The sequence below is a fragment of the Martes martes genome (genome assembly GCF_963455335.1).
Source record: "Martes martes genome assembly, chromosome: 4".
In the NCBI taxonomy this organism is placed as follows: domain Eukaryota; kingdom Metazoa; phylum Chordata; class Mammalia; order Carnivora; family Mustelidae; genus Martes; species Martes martes.
The window spans coordinates 30,201,642-30,219,440 of NC_137891.1; the positions used below are offsets into that span (position 1 = coordinate 30,201,642).

At 37.8% G+C, this 17,799-nt stretch overlaps 1 protein-coding gene across 3 annotated transcripts in view; it reads left to right on the top strand.

Annotated features, from left to right (window-relative positions):
* RSPO2 (R-spondin 2) overlaps positions 1–17,799 on the top strand; it is a gene marked incomplete at its 5' end in the record, with an annotated part of 153,872 nt that overhangs the window by 69,593 nt on the left and 66,480 nt on the right. Inside the window, one exon of one of the 3 annotated variants that reach the window (XM_080801888.1) lies at positions 13,345–13,529. The exons of 1 other annotated variant lie outside the window; for it this stretch is intronic. In XM_080801888.1, the coding sequence (XP_080658014.1) occupies positions 13,345–13,529 (185 nt within the window). Of the gene's footprint in view, positions 1–13,340; positions 13,530–17,799 lie in introns of all 3 variants that reach the window. One more of the 3 variants, XM_080801889.1, reaches the window with a different exon arrangement.

A 17,799-nucleotide genomic window follows, 5' to 3' on the forward strand; every position in this document is an offset into this window, starting at 1 on the left:
ACGCATACACATATAGTTTTGCCACCTTGAGAGTGACCAAACATTCTTTACAGTTTTCCATTAATAGGCAATTTGCTTTTGGCTTTCAAGGCCTGGAGTTTTGAAGAACTGTGGTCAGGGAGCAGTGGCACATGCTCTCCAGATCCATCTAGAACAGAAGTTTCTTTTCTGTGTCAGAATGTTAGTCCATATCTCTCCACTTCAGCACATCTTTAAAGTCTAGTTTTGATCATTTGAGTGGCATCCCCAGCCTTTCTAATTACACAGGTATGCCTCTGTTACTTCAAAAGCCCCCTGGCCAGGAGGGCATCTGTCTTCAAAGTCGGTGAGGGGAGTGGCCCATTTGCAGGAAATTGTATGGTTTGGGTAGGTTTGTTTTTTTTTTTTTTCCCTTTGAACTTGTCAAGTAGAGATCCCTATTGAAAAAGTGCTGGCCTTTTCCTGTATGCCCAAACGAATACTTTCCATTTGTAATTCTGAAGATCCTCTAACCTCTGCCAGAAGAAACCTGTAAATCAGTTTCCCCGTTATCCTTTTCATTATATCAACAGTGTTCCTCTGAAATGTTTCTGTAGATGACATCTTAATTTTGTTGTTTTATGAGATTTAATATGTTCTCAGATATGTTAGGAAAGACTTAGTATAGTGCTCTTAGTGACTAATCATCAAAAGAAACTTTGGTTATTTTGCTGGAGCTAAAAACAGAGCAAAGGCACAGTGAGCAATTACAAGGATATAGCCTAATTTGAAAGAACTCTGTTTCAATCATGCTATCGTGCATTTTTTTCTCCTAGGTGCTGTACATATACCTCTTAATGGGGAAAGAAAAAGCATGGCTTTTGAGAGAGCTGGATTCAGATTTGTCACTAACAAATTCTATGACCTTGGAAAGGTTTCTAAACTCTCTGATCTGTTTATTCGCTTTGATAAACAGAAATTGAGTAATAAGCATGACTTTCAAAAAGCATGAAAGCATGTAGCCTACAGTTTATCACATACCATGTTCTCTTTTCCCCCCCATTTTGACTTTCCTCTTTTTCATTGCTTGCTTCTTGTTCTGAATAGACAGAACATTCTTAGAATGAAAGACTGGTGAACCAGATAGATTTCAAACTGGGTCTAAGGTAAGGATTGCTGTGAGGCATGTTGACAAAGTATTTTAAAATAGACTGTTTATAAATCTTAAATGCAGACAATTTAACAATTCAGAACTGTATCTTGTGTAAGTCTGGAGATTAAGTAGTGAATCATTCAGATTTTTGTTCATGAATGTGATTTTTACCAAGAGTGACCTACATTGAATATAATAAACCTTTCACTTTTTTTTTTTTTTTTTGCATCACAGTGAAGTCTTGAATAATTATTGCATAATGTTTGTCAACCCTAAGGGTTTGCTAGTGTGTTTTTCATTAATGCAACTTAAAAAAATTTTTATTATCTTTGTTTGAAGAAACCTTTCTCCAGGACAGTGTAGCTAATAGAGTGTTCATTCTCAAATTTAAAACACAGTGGTATGACCCATGAAAGTTTCCACATCTAAAACACATGGAGTCTTTAATCTGGTTAGTTATGACACAGATTCTTCTTGAGGGCTGTGTTTATGACACCGAATGAGCCATCCAGTTTGCTTTCCAATTATTGTTTTAAATTAAAAGTGGAATAAGCAGAAGTTACCAAACTAGTTTCTATTCTAGGATGCAGGTAGTATATGAGGGATTACTCATATACGATGAGAATGGGAACATATACCGAATAGACTTCATCCTACCTCTCCTCCCCTTTTTAAAAACAATTTAACTTATGTATAGCCAGAGTGGGGGAGATTTTTCTACAGGCAATTAGGTCAGATACTATGGCACTTACAGTACTTACGAAGTATGCAAAACTATTTTGAAATAGTGTTAGTATAAGATGTACTTAAGTACTTTATGGAATAAAATTCTGGCTCTGTTTGTGAGCAGTTTGTTTTTCTCTATTTAAATAATTGAATTATCTTCTTATGTAAACATGGAACCCTGTAAGAGTGGTGGTTTCACAATCTTCATAAATGTATATACTTAGATCTCTTGTTGGAGTTACCATTAGCACCAACAGTCTGTCAACATTTCCATGGGGTTGCTTAAGTATGTCGTGAAAGCCCAAGCCAACACTTGGCATGAGTAATCTGTGCTACACAGCAGTTTCTAGCTTATATGATCGCACACATTCTAACTTCAAGCTTGCTTTTCTTTTAGCGTGAGAATCATTTTATAGAGTATGGTTGGTTTTGTTTTTTGTTTTTTTTTTTTCCCTCTCACAGATTCAAGCAGGTGGCTTATTTTATACAACATATGACTCTTCCCTTGTTTCAAAAACATCATGTGTCTTTGAAAAAAATGACCAATTTCAAACCGTCTTCCATTTTTCTCTGATTTCATCAACTCATTTAAGTTCTTGGCATTAGCAGTAGTAGAAGCTGAAGAGCTTGTGATTCTGGTGGCTGTATCTGTCCACTGTAGTAGCTGAGTTTTGTGATGAGTGTGTTCTGGGCCTTAATTGTACACCTCCCCCCATTATCTGTCAGAATTAACATCTAGTATAGGGATATGCATTATGATTTTTGCATCAGGGTTTTAGGGGGCGAAAAGGAATAGTTTTTTTTTTTTTAACGATTTTATTTATTCATTTGAGAGAGAGCACACAGCAGGGGGAGAAGAAGAGGGAAAGGGAGAAGCAGGCTCCCCAGTGAGCCAGCTGGGAGCCCCATGTTGGGGCCTTAATCCCGGGACCCGGAGATCATGACCTGAGCTGAAGGCGACACCCAGCCATCTGAGCCATCCAGGTTCCCCGAAAAGGAATAATTCTTATAGGCTTGGCTTCAATTATGGGAAATATTTCATTTGGGGAATTGCATATGCTAAATCGAGAGCTTATGATTTTTTTTATCCAGGTCTATGTATACATAACTGCTTTTTTTTCCCCCCCCCCATATGTGTGACTTGTCTTTTTTACTTAGGGTATTCAAGACCATTTTGGAAGCATGTTTTTGGAGAATTTTTAAATTCTATTTAATTTTTTTGGAATTTTTCTGTTCTACCTGAGTAGCTCACTCCTCCGCTTTGGGCAGACTGTTTTAACTGCTAATGATGTTTGTGGCTTGTGAAGTTCCAGATAGGTTTGTTGTGCTCTCAAACACACCCATGTAAGGCTCCACATGTATTATGCAACTGTGTCTTGGTTCATCTTCTTTCCTTGACCCACATTTACTGACTGTTCTGGGCTTCCCTGTGACATCTTAGTTGTCCCACTTAAAGCATGCATGGCACACACCTCATAGAGGCTTTCTTTCTCCCTCCCTGCTCAATTGGGGTGGGGGGAGGGAAATTCCTGCCCAGTGAACCACACTATGGCCACAGTTAACTGTGGTAGTAAATGTACTTCTGAGGTCCCAATTTATGAGGATTGTGGCTCCAGTGGCACTGGCGAGTAATGAGATTATAACTGTGGTCATTTTCTTCATTTTTTTCCAAGTTATTAGCACTTTATGTGTTCGTATAAATCTGTGACTCCATTTAGTTCTCTCCCTCCATATTTTAAAGTCTCCTGGTAGCCTTGAGTTTTGGTACAGTGAGATGTGTACTTTTTTAAGAGAAGCAAGATCATCTCATTAAAGACCTTTAATCCTAACATCATTAAAATACTCGTCTCTAAACATGATTTCCATATTTGGGTGTGGCCTTATAAATTTTTAGAAATACTATTTTCCCAAGAATTACTGGTAGAGATAAAATCTTAATGAGTCTTTCATTCTTAATTATTCTATTTTAGGTGGGTAAAATGGAATTATTAATTATCAAATAGTTATCAGACTTTCAGGTAGCCAGTTAATATGGATTTCCCAAAGCTAGTAGTTCAGGAAGTTAATTTTTTAAGCCTTTTACTTAAAAATGTTGTTATCTATTAAAGAAGTCATAAGAAACACAGATATTCTGAGAAATATGGTTTAATTCTAGGGATTATAGAATTTTGGGATTTTTGGTAGAAGTTTGCATTTTACTCTCAATTTTTTTTCTAGAATAAATTCATGTTAAGTGGACATTTTAGAAATTTATCTGTCTAAGCTTTATTTACATTGTTAATTTTAACATCTGTTTTCTTTCTAAGGCATGAGAACTATAATCACCTAGAGTATTAAAATTACTTGTCTTTACATCAAAGATCAGATTACATGTTCCATGATGTTATTTTCTATGAATATTCACAACTTACCATAAAACTAAGTACCCTGAGATAGTCCTTTTTCATCTTGGTGAAATCTTTTGTAACCTAAATTCATGACCTTGAGTGCTTAGTTGGGTTTGAGCTTGGTGTAGTACCCATGATTAAAGGATTTTTCTCCTAATGCTGCCAAGCCTCCAGTGGGAGGATCTATGCCCAGCTGGATCTGTGTCCAATACAACAGGCAGGTTTCTCGTTATTGGTGCCATAAGTTTGATCAATGAAGTTGATAGTAATTGTTTATCTTTAGAAATCTTTTGAACTCTTAACCAGCAAATATGGAGTGAGACTAGGGAGCCAACAGTCCATTGTTCAGTCCCATTATTTTAGAATTCAAAATTTGTACCTTTTGTCAGGAATGGATGCCTTCACCAAGAAGGAATTTAGATTTCTTCTTGCTTGGCAAGGGCTAAATCCCGAAATAGGGGAACACTTTTTGAAAGTGTTAGGAGAATATTAGAAACAGATGGGCATTCAACACCTACATAAAAGGCACTATGGGATAAAATGTGAATAACTGGATTTAATTTAACAAAAGATCAAACTTAAAATACCAAGATTCATAAAAGACCTTGTAATTTAAGAGGAACACAAATAACTAGAATTAAGAAATAGTATTTATGCTGTTTATAATCTTTTTATATACTTGTTAGTAATATGGGTATTCTTACTTGGGTTCTGCCTGATAATTTTTCTTGTTCTCTATATCCACTTGTTCCTTTCTATGTCAAGGGGATATGTGTAGATTTGTGTTGATACTACTGCCAACACCTTTTTGAAGATTTTTAATGTTTTATGTGATATATTTAATCTTTAGAATTTTGGGTGGGTCTAGATTTAGAAAAAGTGTTTTGGTTGGAATGATGAGGCTCTGGATCTCAGCAGGCTTTAGAGTTGGAAAAGTTGAAGCTTACAGAGAGAGCAAATAAACATGGTCATCAAAGCTGGGAATTAAGATCTGTTTATTCACCTGCACACTTGAATTAAATCTCATAGCAATAGGCAGAGCCATTTAACTTATTAAGATCCTAACCAAATAAATTACTATAGTCCTGTTTAAAAGTCCATTTTTGCCTGGCTTTAGATACTGAGCTTGGTCAGTATATCATATAATGGATGAAGTTCATGTTGAATTAAGTTATTGATTTACAACTTAGCACTAGGATAGTTGACTCTGGACAGTGGTTAATTAAAAGTCTACTTGAGATTTGGGACATGAAGCTTCACATTGCAAAAAATTACATGTGCTCTTGTCCTTCAGTGTTGACAAGAATTATTAATGGCTAGAGAAGATTGGGGGATGGGAAGAGCACTTAGTTTGGATGTGGCTCACATCATTTTTGCTTTAAGAGAATTCCTCATTTGTAGGGTTATAAAGATATCTGATGTGGACTAAGATGAGTATTCCCTGATTCATTTCCATTAAGCCAGTCAAGGTTCATGTAAGTAAGACCTGGCTTTTAATGATTTTAAGAAAACCTTTAAAAAAAAAGTGTCAAAATGTGTCAACCATTTGTTGACTCTGAAATCTTCTGGTCAAGATGAAAGTTAGCTTCTAATACATCAAAACAAAACAAAAAGTCTTTAACTTATGTTGATCCTCTTAGTTCTGTAATTCTCTTTTCTCCATACCTGTGACCACAGAGTGTGATTTATGGTGATAAAGAACTCTTGGTTTAACTTTGGAACTAAAAGTATAGCTTCAGCTTTTGCTTATGATGACAGAGAGCCTTTTTAAACCATTCTGCTATGTATGTAACTCTTCCAGATTCTGTCTTTACTGATGAAGCTAATTTGGGATTTGGATACCCCTGATAGAATTCTTCAAATCTGTAATTAAATTGAAGAGCAGAAGGCAGTCAGCCGACCCCTCACGGACCTGCTGCAGGGGGTGCTGCTGTGCGGGGCTCCCACCAAGGCAGCCCCAGCCAACAACCTCTGCCCTCACCTTTGCCCCTTGGTTGCTCCTCTTTAAGATTTGCTCTTTCATGAGAGACACCAGTTGCTTCCCAAGTATTACACCACAGGGTCTTTGTGCTTAAGGTGGGCTATGTTCTTAGACAACCCCGAAAATATTAAAATGACTTTTCCCTAGTCACTTCTCCTTCATGCCAAAGCCATTTTGTCCATCATACAGCTTCCAAGGACTCCAGCTCTTTTCCTCTCACCCAGGTCTTTGCACCCTACCCACCCTCCTTCCAATTTTTACCTCTTTTTTTACACAGAGAAGTTGAGCTGTATCCCAGTTTTTGAAACTTACCTATTCCTTACACCCTGCTCAGGACACCAAAAATAATGCCAGCATAGAATCTCTTTAGAAGGCAGCTGGGGCAATTATAAATAGTATAGGCTTATTTTCATTGGTAATGAAAATACTTTATAAATCAATGTTATCGTGTCAGAATAAAGTGTAACCAAAGTCCTACAATGAGCATAAAATCAGTAAAATCAACCCAACACCAGAGTGTGGAGTGAAAAAGAGAGAGGTGGGTAAGAGATGGTGGCATCGTAACCGCCTTAGTGAGAAGAAATAAGGGCCTGAGTTATGAGAGGATTTAGTGAGCAGAAAAGTGAGAGTTGGAACTAACAGCATAGGAGGAGACATTATCATGGAAGCCAGAGGAGGAATAAAACGTTCTGAAATGACTCCGGCTACAGGAGTTGTGAGGACCAAAAACCAAGAAGGAGGGTTTGAATTAAGGATTAGGAAACTGGTTGCGGTCTTCAGAAAAAGTAGGGCTGGGGGTAATGGAATGGGTGGTTGGAGTAAATAGAGGCAGAAGATAGAATTGACACTGAAGCTCACCACTTGACAGAAATTGGGCAAGTTATGATACAAGCAAAGTATGGCCAGTTGTGAAAAATACCAATTATGTTATGCATACATGTATGTATACATGTTTAGAAAGTCGTCTCCCAAAATTTTATTAGGATTCCTATCTGAGGAAGTAATTTTTCATCTGTATTGATTCTTTTTTTTTCCTTCACAGTTTCAGATTTTTTAAAATATGGTAGTAAATAAGGAACCGTTTGGAAAGCATCAATAGGTTTGCAAGCAGGAGAATGTCCATGAAATGGATTCAGCATGCAGGTAAAAACCATTGAACAGTTGATAGAACAGAGTCCTGGGATAGCCAGGAAGAAGTGGAACTTTTTTTTTTTTAATATTTTTAAAAAATATTTTTATTTATTTATTTGACGGACAGAGATCACAAGTAGGCAGAGAGTGAGGAAGAGGAAGCAGGCTCCTTGCTGAGCACAGAGCCCAATGCGGGGCTTGAACTCAGGACGCTGGGATCATGTCCTGAGCCGAAGGCAGAGGCTTTAACCCACTGAGCCACCCAGGTGCCACCAAGAAGTGGATCTTAAAGACCAAATTAAAGAGCAGTCTTGGCTCTAATTCCTGGGTCTGAGTGCCTTGGCGGTTCTTTGTTTTAACTTTCGAAAAGGAGCCAAACTCCTGTTTTGGGATCTCCCTACAAGAAAAGGTGTAAGATCCAATCAGGGTTGTGGGTGAGAGCCCAGGAGAAGCAGGGAGAGCATCTTGTGGGACTAAAACATATATAGATGTGCTACAGTAGCTGTAAATATATTGGTGGTTGAATCATTGTAAGGAAAGTTGTGGTATACAGTGTTCTTTGTTGTATAGCTGCTAGTCTAAATACTTAGGGCTTGATACTGATTTTATATGCAGAAAAATTATATGTAGGGCAAATAGGATGTGGCCTCAAACCTAAGTGTTTCAATAAATTGCTGAGTTTTCTATTCTCTAATTTCTTCTGTGGGTTAACTTAATAAAATGAAGTCCGTGTGACTCGATATATCTTGTTATCATTATACCAAGCAAGGTCATAAATATAACTAAAAGTTAAATGAGTTTTCATACTTTAGAAATTATATTGGGATGTCAGTTTGTATCATTTAATTTTATGCCAGGGCTGGAAACAGTGTTTTCTTGAAATTATTCTTTTTATCGTTAGATGTAGTAAACTCCAGAAGGCTCATATATCCATTTTCAGATCCTGTTTCAACATTTACTCAGTATTTTCCCACCTTGTACTTCCAATGGGTGTTTCTGTTATTTCAAATGAAACACAAACCATAAAAGTAAAGCATATCATATGGGTGAGCATCCAGTATAATTTGTGGAATCTTCGAAAGCTATGTAATTACAAGTAACAATTACATTATCTGAAGTTAGAGTATGGCCTTCCTACCCATTTTTTTTTAAATTCAGATACAATTTGCTTGTAAATTATACAGATTACTTATTTTAAAAATGCATGGCTTGATAAGTTTTGTGAATATACATGTTGTATATCCAATATCCAGTCAAGGTTAAAGCATTTCCATCACCTTCTAGAGTGGGTTAACTAGGGTCTGCACACCCTACACCTGTTTCTGTTCATGTCCACTTGGAGCCTCAGAGTATGACCTTGTTTGAAAATAGGGGCTTTGCAAATGAAATTAAGGTAAGGATGGATAGGAGATCCCACTGGATTAAGGTGAGCCCTAAATGCAAAGACCGTGTCTTTATAAGAGGCAGAAAGGGCACACACAGGTACATAGAGAAGATGGAGTCAGATGGGAGATACACTCCTGCAAGGTAAGGAACACTTGGGGCCAGAGAGAAGGTTTCTTCCCTAGGGCTGTCAGAGGACACATGGCTCTGCAGACACCTTGATTTCAGACTTCAGTCCACAGAACTGAGAGAATGAAATCCTGGTGTGTAAGCCACCACATTGTGGTAACTTGTTAAGGCAAGAAAAACACCTGCCAAAAATTCCTGCGTACCCCTTTCCAGTCAGTCCCAAACCCTCAGAGGCATTTAATGTTCTAATTTTGGTCACCACAGATAAGCTTCACACGTCCTTGACATCAATTAAATAGAATTATACAAAGTGTGTGTGTGATTGTCTGGTTTCCTTTGTTCAATATAATGTCTGTAAGTTTCATTCCTTTTCAGGTATGTACCAGTAGTTTAATTCTTTTATCATTAAAATACACCATAATTTATCCATTCTCCTGGTCACAGACATTTGGATGTTTACCTCCTACTCCTATTTTATACACTTACTACATCTGGGGTTGTCACGGGTTTAGAAGTGATACATTACTGTTTCTGTGGTTGCTACCGAGAATTTTAACAAGTACATGTAACTTAAGGAAGTCTCATCTATATTGGTCTTCCTCACTCAAAATGTAGAAACTTTGAATGCTTTGCCTTTGTTTTCCCTCCTTGAGTCTTCCATGTTACTGCTGTTAAATATAAAATATGTATTATTTTTAAATTTTGGAAATTGATTCTTAAAAACTGATAACTTTTCATAGGAATGCCAACATATTTCTCATATTTGATCACTGTTGCTTATTACATTCTACTTCTTTGAGTTCCATTTTATTTTCCCTGATATATGCAGTTTATTCTTTTGGTGAGTGATTAATAATTTCCTTGCCTTTATTTTGGCTGGAAATATCTTTATTTTGCCCTCTGTCTTTAACTATCATTTAGTTACTTATAGAATTATAGTTTGATAATTTTCCCTTAGCAGGTTGCAAGTAATATTCCACCATCTACCAGACATTATTTCTGATGAGATGTCTGCTAGAGATAAAAATTCCTTTCTAGGTGATCTGTTTCTCTCTGGTTTGTCTTCATTCTTTAGTACAAATATGCTGTGTTCAGATGCAGACTTGTTTTTACTGATCTACTCAGATCTCTGAAGTTTTCATCTAAAGAATTCATCTCTTTCTGATTATATCTCTATTTTATCTCTATTATATCTCTTCTGATATGATCTCTTTGGATATTATGTCTTATGTCTTGCTCGTGCTATTTTTTTTTTTTTTACTCTGTAGCACTTAATAATCATGTATTAAAACTTTTTTCTTTTTACATGCTTCTTACCTTTTCCACATTTTCATCTTTATTGTGTTTGGTGTTACAGTTATTTAAACCTGTTTTCTAGTTAAATACCTTTCTTCTATTCAATTGTTCATAGATTTTTTTTTCAGTTTTGGAATTTTCATTTCTTTCTAATTGCATAGTCATTAGGTGATACTGCCTCTTCCCTTGTGATTTCTAGTCCTTTATCTCTTTAAAGTATTCTGAAGATAATCACTTTTTTTTAAAAAGATTTTATTTATTTATTTGACAGACAGAGATCACAAGTAGGCAGAGAGGCAGGTAGAGAGAGAGGAGGAAGAAGGCTCCCTGCTGAGCAGAGAGCCAGATGTGGGGCTGGATCCCAGGAACCTGGGATCATGACCAGAGCCGAAGGCAGCGGCTTTAACCCACTGAGCCACACAGGCACCCCTGAAGATAATCACTTTTTTTTTAAATTTTTTATTTCTTTTCAGCGTAACAGTATTCATTGTTTTTTCACCACACCCAGTGCTCCATGCAATCTGTGCCCTCCCTAATACCCACCACCTGGTTCCCCAACCTCCCACCCCCCGCCCCTTCAAAACCCTCAGGTTGTTTTTCAGAGTCCATAGTCTCTCATGGTTCACCTCCCCTTCCAGTTTCCCTCAACTCCCTTCCCCTCTCCATCTACCCTTGTCCTTCATATTATTTGTTATGCTCCACAAATAAGTGAAACCATATGATACTTGACTCTCTTTGCTTGACTTATTTCACTCAGCATAATCTCTTCCAGTCCCATCCATGTTGTTACAAAAGTTGGGTATTCGTCCTTTCTGATGGAGGCATAATACTCCATAGTGTATATGGACCACATCTTCCTTATCCATTCATCCGTTGAAGGGCATCTTGGTTCTTTCCACAGTTAGGCGACTGTGGCCATTGCTGCTATAAACATGGGGGTAGAGATGGCCCTTCTTTTCACTACATCTGTATCTTTGGGGTAAATACCCAGTAGTGCAATTGCAGGGTCATAGAGAAGCTCTATTTTTAATTTCTTGAGGAATCTCCACACTGTTCTCCAAAGTGGCTGCACCAGTTTGCATTTCCACCAACAGTGTAAGAGGGTTCCCCTTTCTCCACATCCTCTCCAACACACGTTGTTTCCTGTCTTGCTAATTTGGGCCATTCTAACTGGTGTAAGGTGGTATCTCAATGTGGTTTTGATTTGAATCTCCCTGATGGTTAGTGATGATGAACATTTTTTTATGTGTCTGAGAGCCATTTGTATGTCTTCATTGGAGAAGTGTCTGTTCATATCTTCTGCCCATTTTTTAATGATTGTCTGTTTTGTGTGTGTTGAGTTTGAGGAGTTCTTTATAGATCCTGGATATCAACCTTTTGTCTGTACTGTCATTTGCATATATCTTCTCCCATTCCGTGGGTTGCCTCTTTGTTTTGTTGACTGTTTCCTTCACTGTGCAGAAGCTTTTGATCTTGATGAAGTCCCAAAAGTTCATTTTCACTTTTGTTTCCATCGCCTTTGGAGACATATCTTGAAAGAAGTTGCTGTGGCTGATATCAAAGAGGTTACTGCCTATGTTCTCCTCGAGGATTCTGATGGATTCCTGTCTCACGTTGAGGTCTTTTATCCATTTCGAGTTTATCTTTGTGTACGGTGTAAGAGAATGGTCGAGTTTCAGTCTTCTACATATTGCTGTCCAGTTTTCCCAGCACCATTTATTGAAGAGACTGTCTTTTTTAAGGATCTGTACTCAAGGAACTACAGAACACTCATGAAAGAAATTGAAGAAGGCACAAAAAGATGGAAGACCATTCCATGCTCTTGGATCAGAAGAATAAACATTGTTAAAATGTCTAGACTGCCTAGAGCAATCTATACTTTTAAGGCCGTACTGATCAAAATTCCACCGGTATTTTTCAAAGAGCTGGAGCAAATAATCCTAAAATTTGTATGGAATCAGAAGAGACCCCGAATTGCTAAGGAAATGTTGAAAAACAAAAATAAAACTGGCGGCATCACGTTACCTGATTTCAAGCTTTACTACAAAGCTGTGATCACCAAGACAGCATGGTACTGGCACAAAAACAGACACATAGGCCAGTGGAACAGAGTAGAGAGCCCAGATATGGACCCTCAACTCTATGGTCAAATAATCTTCGACAAAACAGGAAAAAATATCCAGTGGAAAAAAGATAATCACTTTTAAGACTCTTTCAGATTGTTCTATTATTTGTGACTCTTTAGGTGTGAGATCTGTCTCTCTAAGGCTGGTGATTCTTCCTCATGGAGGTTTGCTTGTCCCTGTGATTGGTTCATTTTGATGTGAAGGTGGCTTTCCATGTAAGTTCCAGGTCTCAGGATTGTAGAACATTTCTTTAGGGTAGTTTCATATTTTTTTCTTTGTGGGTTTTCATGGATTGGTGTTTTTTTTTTTTTTTTTTTTTAAAGACTTTATTTATTTATCTGACAGAGAGAGCAAGAGAGCACTAGCAGGGGGACAATGAGGAGAGAGAGGGAGAAGCAGATTCCCCGCCCGAGCAGGGAGCCAGATGCGGGGCTCAATCCCAGGACCATGGGATCACGACCTGAGCTGAAGGCAGATGCCTAACCATCTGAGCCACCCAGGCGCCCCTGGATTGGTGTTTTTATGTTAGAATCTTGATTTAATGATTTGATTCTACACTGATACTTTGAACTTGGATCTCATACTTGGATGTATTGCAAATTTGGGTTTCTTGTGTCTCATGGGTTATATTTTCTCTCTACCTGCTCATCCACCCTATGCCCCTAATCTCTGGTTGAAATCTTCATCTCTGGCAAATTGGGGTGGGGGCTTCTAGTATTCGTTTCATGCGCAAACAGCCCTCACAACTCCAGTCTCTATGAAGAGACCCAAGGGTCTGGTCTTCACATGCATATTTCTTGGTCTGGATTTAAGACCCTGCCATGCCGTTTGCCTCTGTCTGGTCTAACATCTCTGTGAGACATTCAGTTTCAGCTCGAACTCTGACTTTCCTCTTTGTTTCTAAGTTTGGTTGTGTATTAACTTTTTTGGGGGGTGGAGTGGGGGAATATTTAGCATTTCTATGCGATTTGAGTAGGACAAGAGACGCTTGTTTTCTCACCATGTTATATTGACCTGACATCTTGATCGTACTCCTATTTGAATATGTGTTTTGTGTTTTTCTCTTACAGCTAGTTATGTATCAAATCCTATTTGCAAGGGTTGTTTGTCTTGTTCAAAGGACAATGGGTGCAGCCGATGTCAACAGAAGTTGTTCTTCTTTCTTCGAAGAGAAGGCATGCGCCAGTATGGAGAGTGCCTGCATTCCTGTCCATCCGGGTACTATGGACACCGAGCCCCAGATATGAACAGATGTGCAAGTGAGCAGTTGATTTTTGTCTATTTATTTACTGTTTATGCAACTTAGGGGAACTAAGTTTCAAATTTTGAGTGAAAGAAAAGTTTGTTTTTTTTTTAATATGCTACAGAAATAGTCTAAGCTTAAAATTCAGTGAGGGTAGGATAAGAACATTTTTATCTTTTGTCTAGAAGTATATTGCACCCACACTTTTAGGGGCACCTGGGTGGCTCAGTGGGTTAAGCCCCTGCCTTTGGCTCGGGTCATGATCTCAGGGTCTTGGTATTGAGTCTTGCATCAGGCTCTCTGCTCAGCAGGGAGCCTTGCTTCCCCCCCTCTCTGCCAGCCTCTCTGCCTACTTGTGATCTCTCTCTGTCAAATAAATAAATAAAATCTTTAAAAAAAAAGTATATTGCACACACACTTTTAAAAATATTATTTAAGTGTTTTTCACATAACAAGCATCTCAAACACAAGCTTGTTAGCAGAACTTTATAAAGCATATGTAGCACTCCCCGCCCCCCCAAAGAAAATCCCCAAGAAATTTAAATATCTTTATATTGGGAACATTCTCGCTACTTCACTACAGTGTCTGTGGCCTCTTTTGCCTTATTTATTTTTTTTAAATCTGAGTTTGTAATCCCTTGTTTAGTCTAATCTAGAATTTCATACATTCAACGTTCTGTAAAGCACCATTACTGATAAAAGATGTAACTAAAATATTTAGTTTACCTTAGAGTATTCGGACTTCTAAGTTTAACAACTACAAAAAAGTTATTAAGGAATAAGATTCTGTTCATAGACGTGCAGGGATGATTTTTATCTTTTAATCTAAAACATCACTTCTAGAATTATTCTCAACTTGTAGGTAAACAGTAGTAATTGGAGTTTTAAAAAAAGTGAGATGCCACAGAAACATGCCTTTCTTTAAGGAGCTTAAATGTTAGGGCATAGAGGGGATAAGGAAAAAAAATGACATGGAGTGAAATGAATGGATAAGAAGCTTAACCTTAATTCAGTACACTAGGCTATGTCAGCAGGCAAGCAGTGTGTTATGGGAGTAAGTTAATCATCTCCCATTACTACTGTGTACATGGTAATGAAATCACCCAAAGTCTTTAGATAAGAAGAGAGTTTGGAGACATCCAAAGACAATATTATTTTGGAAAGAGGCAGAACTAATAGATTCTAGAAAGAAGGAACCACACATATCTAAAAAATACTGTGCTTGGGAGCAAGAAGTCTCATTTAGGTGCTAATGGTATTTTGACAAGGCAATTTAATCTACGTTGTTGAACACTTAGGGTCCTCAGTCCCTGCCTATGAAATGTCCTTTGTGCCCACAAGTCACTGAGACAAGTAAAAATGTCTTCAAACATTTTCGAACACCTCCTAGAGGAGAAATACTATCCTTGGATGAGAACCCTTGAGTCGTGTGTGCTTGGTAAGAGGGGTGGTTGGAACTGAGAACTGAGAAAGGTCTTGACTGCGAGGCGAAGGAGTCTGGATAATACCTACAGGTTTTGAGCAGGGGAGGACTGCAGAGGTTGCTTTGTTCAGGATGATTTTAGCAGCAGTGGGGGAGATGAATTGAGAAGGATAGGAAAGAGAGGAAGCCTGCTATAATAACTGCAGGTTAGAAATCGTGTTCTGATGAAAGGTTTGTAGGTAATGAATTCCAGAGCTTTAAATAAGAGTATCAGTGGGACTTAGTAACTTATTTCAAAGAGTGAAAAGAGAGCATCAGCTTTGATCCTAAGATTTCAAGGTGAATAGTAGTTTTGCCATCAGCAGAGATCGAAATAGATAGGCTCAGAGGAAATTCAGATCTGCTTGTCCTCATGGAATTGCTTGGATTAATAATTACAGAGACAGAACTCCCAACATGTATCAACAGGCTGGCTAATTTTTGCAAATATGTACCTTGTCCTTAAGTTGTGTGATTTGGGAGCTATCTAGGAAAGTGTCTCCCATAATTTTTTAACTTTCATAGAAGGCTAGGTCTACCTTGAAATGGATTTCTATTCAGATTGCTTTAGACCACCTGGTTGAGGGGGGTGTGTTACGGATCTGACTCCATGAATCTTTGGTGCATTTTTTATTCCACACTATCTGTGCACAAGAAAGAGGTTAGAGTGTAGATGGCTCCAGGCAGTTATTCCAAGTTCTAAGCCTAACATTATACATCCTGTGTATGGATGGTAGGTTGGCTATATCATGCATTACTCACCCTAGGATGTTGATGAGTCAAAGGGGTGGCTATTAATAACTATTCAGGGACACTGGTGTAAACTGGGACTGTCCCAGGCAAACTGGTACGGGTAGTCCCCTCCACATTACTGCATAGTGGATTTGGGGATCTGTCCAGGCAAGGGTTCACAGACACATCTTTGGCTAAGTTTACCCATTTTCTTAGAAAGGAGAGCAGTGACTGTAAATCAGCCTTGAAAAGTGAATTTACAAGTGAGAATGAATGGGTTTGCTCTGGTTATACTTACTGTAAGCGAACACAATCAATGTTGGCAGTTTACTGACCTAGAGGAAATCATGACTTCTCCAGTACAAGCAGGAAGGGCTTATTAACAAGACTCCTGTGAATCAAAATGAAAGTGGAAAATTATTTAATTCTCAGTATGACTTTGGACGGCTGTGGTTCTTTCATACGAATGATTTGCTCCCCCCCGCCCCCGTACTTTGTATATATTCCATTGTTTGTATTCTATTCAGAGCAAGGAGGCAGAGTTAAATTGGAAAATCTCTCACAGACTTGGAAATTGAAATCCTACTCACTTTCTTAAGAGATTCTTGTTCTATCGTAGAGAAGAAAATTATACTTCAAGCAATAGTAGCTTGACAAAAATTCCTCGAAATGAAACTTGCTCATCTGTTTTCTAACCATTGGAGTAATATTTCAGTTGCAAAACAACATCCTTCTTCTGAAGGAAGACTTGCTCTAGGAAGCGGCTAGGTTTGGCTTCTTGGTGCACATAGTGTGGAGCTTATAAAATCAGACAGGCTTGGGGCGCCTGGGTGGCTCAGTGAGTTAAGCCGCTGCCTTCGGCTCAGGTCATGATCTCAGGGTCCTGGGATCCAGTCCTGCATCGGGCTCTCTGCTCAGCGGGGAGCCTGCTTCACTCCGCCCCCCCTGCCTGCCTCTCTGCCTACTTGTGATCTCTCTCTGTCAAATAAATAAGTAAAATCTTAAAAAAAAAAACAGACAGGCTTGTGAAAACCAATTCACTAGCCATTTGAAGCATATTATGAAAAATACATACATGAATGGACAGTAAGAGCCGCCATAGTCTCTGATTCTATTAGGTGATATTTCTCTCATATTTTTTCCTCGTTTATTGATAAACTCATTTACATGAAAAAGCTTTATTCCTTTGTTATAAATATTCCATGTAGAAAACTTGGCACATAGACCTTAAAAGCCAAAAGCAAAAATTAAAAAAAAAAAAAAATAAATAAAAAAAAAAAATAAATAAAAAAAAAAACAAAGATAACAAAGGTTAACATTTTGGCTTCTATTCCCAACCATTTGTTTCTATATGTATTTATGTCTTTCTCCCCTTACAAATGTATCATTGTTCTGTTTTGTGACTTGCTTTACCTTACTGGATTATGAACATTTTGTTAATGTCATTAAATATGGCTGCACATATCCTACTGAATGGATATATCCTAATATATTTAATTACCCATTACAATTTGTCTTTAGTTTTCCACTAATATAAGCAGTCATGTGAAGAATATCCTCATACAGTTTCTCTCACATACACACATGTAGTTTTATACAGTTGTCTGATTTATTTCCATAATAAGCAAAGCTTTAAACGAATTACATTTTCCAGCTTTTCTGAGATAGGTTGACATATAACTATATTGCATATTTTGTAAACTTTGGATATATATGTTGTTAAGTGGCCTTCTAGAAAGTTGTAGCAGGTCGCATCTTAACTAGTAGACCTTTTCCCTTGCATCTTACTAACAATGGGTGCTATTGACAAAAAAAGTACAAAAATGCATTTTCTGTTTAATATGCTTTTCTTTGATGGGTTCACTTATTTTTCACATGAATATTTGCGTTGTACAGTATTTACCAGAATCGCTGGCTTTTCCCCCCTCTATTCACAAAACTGTCTCATTCTTATTGATTAAAAAAAAAACTTTAAATGAAAAATCACGAGAACTCTATGTTCAAGATGATAAATGGAGAGTTCAGTGAATTATCACAAAGTGGACACACACTGGCAATCACTAATACAGGTCAAGAGGACTGTTAGCCCCCC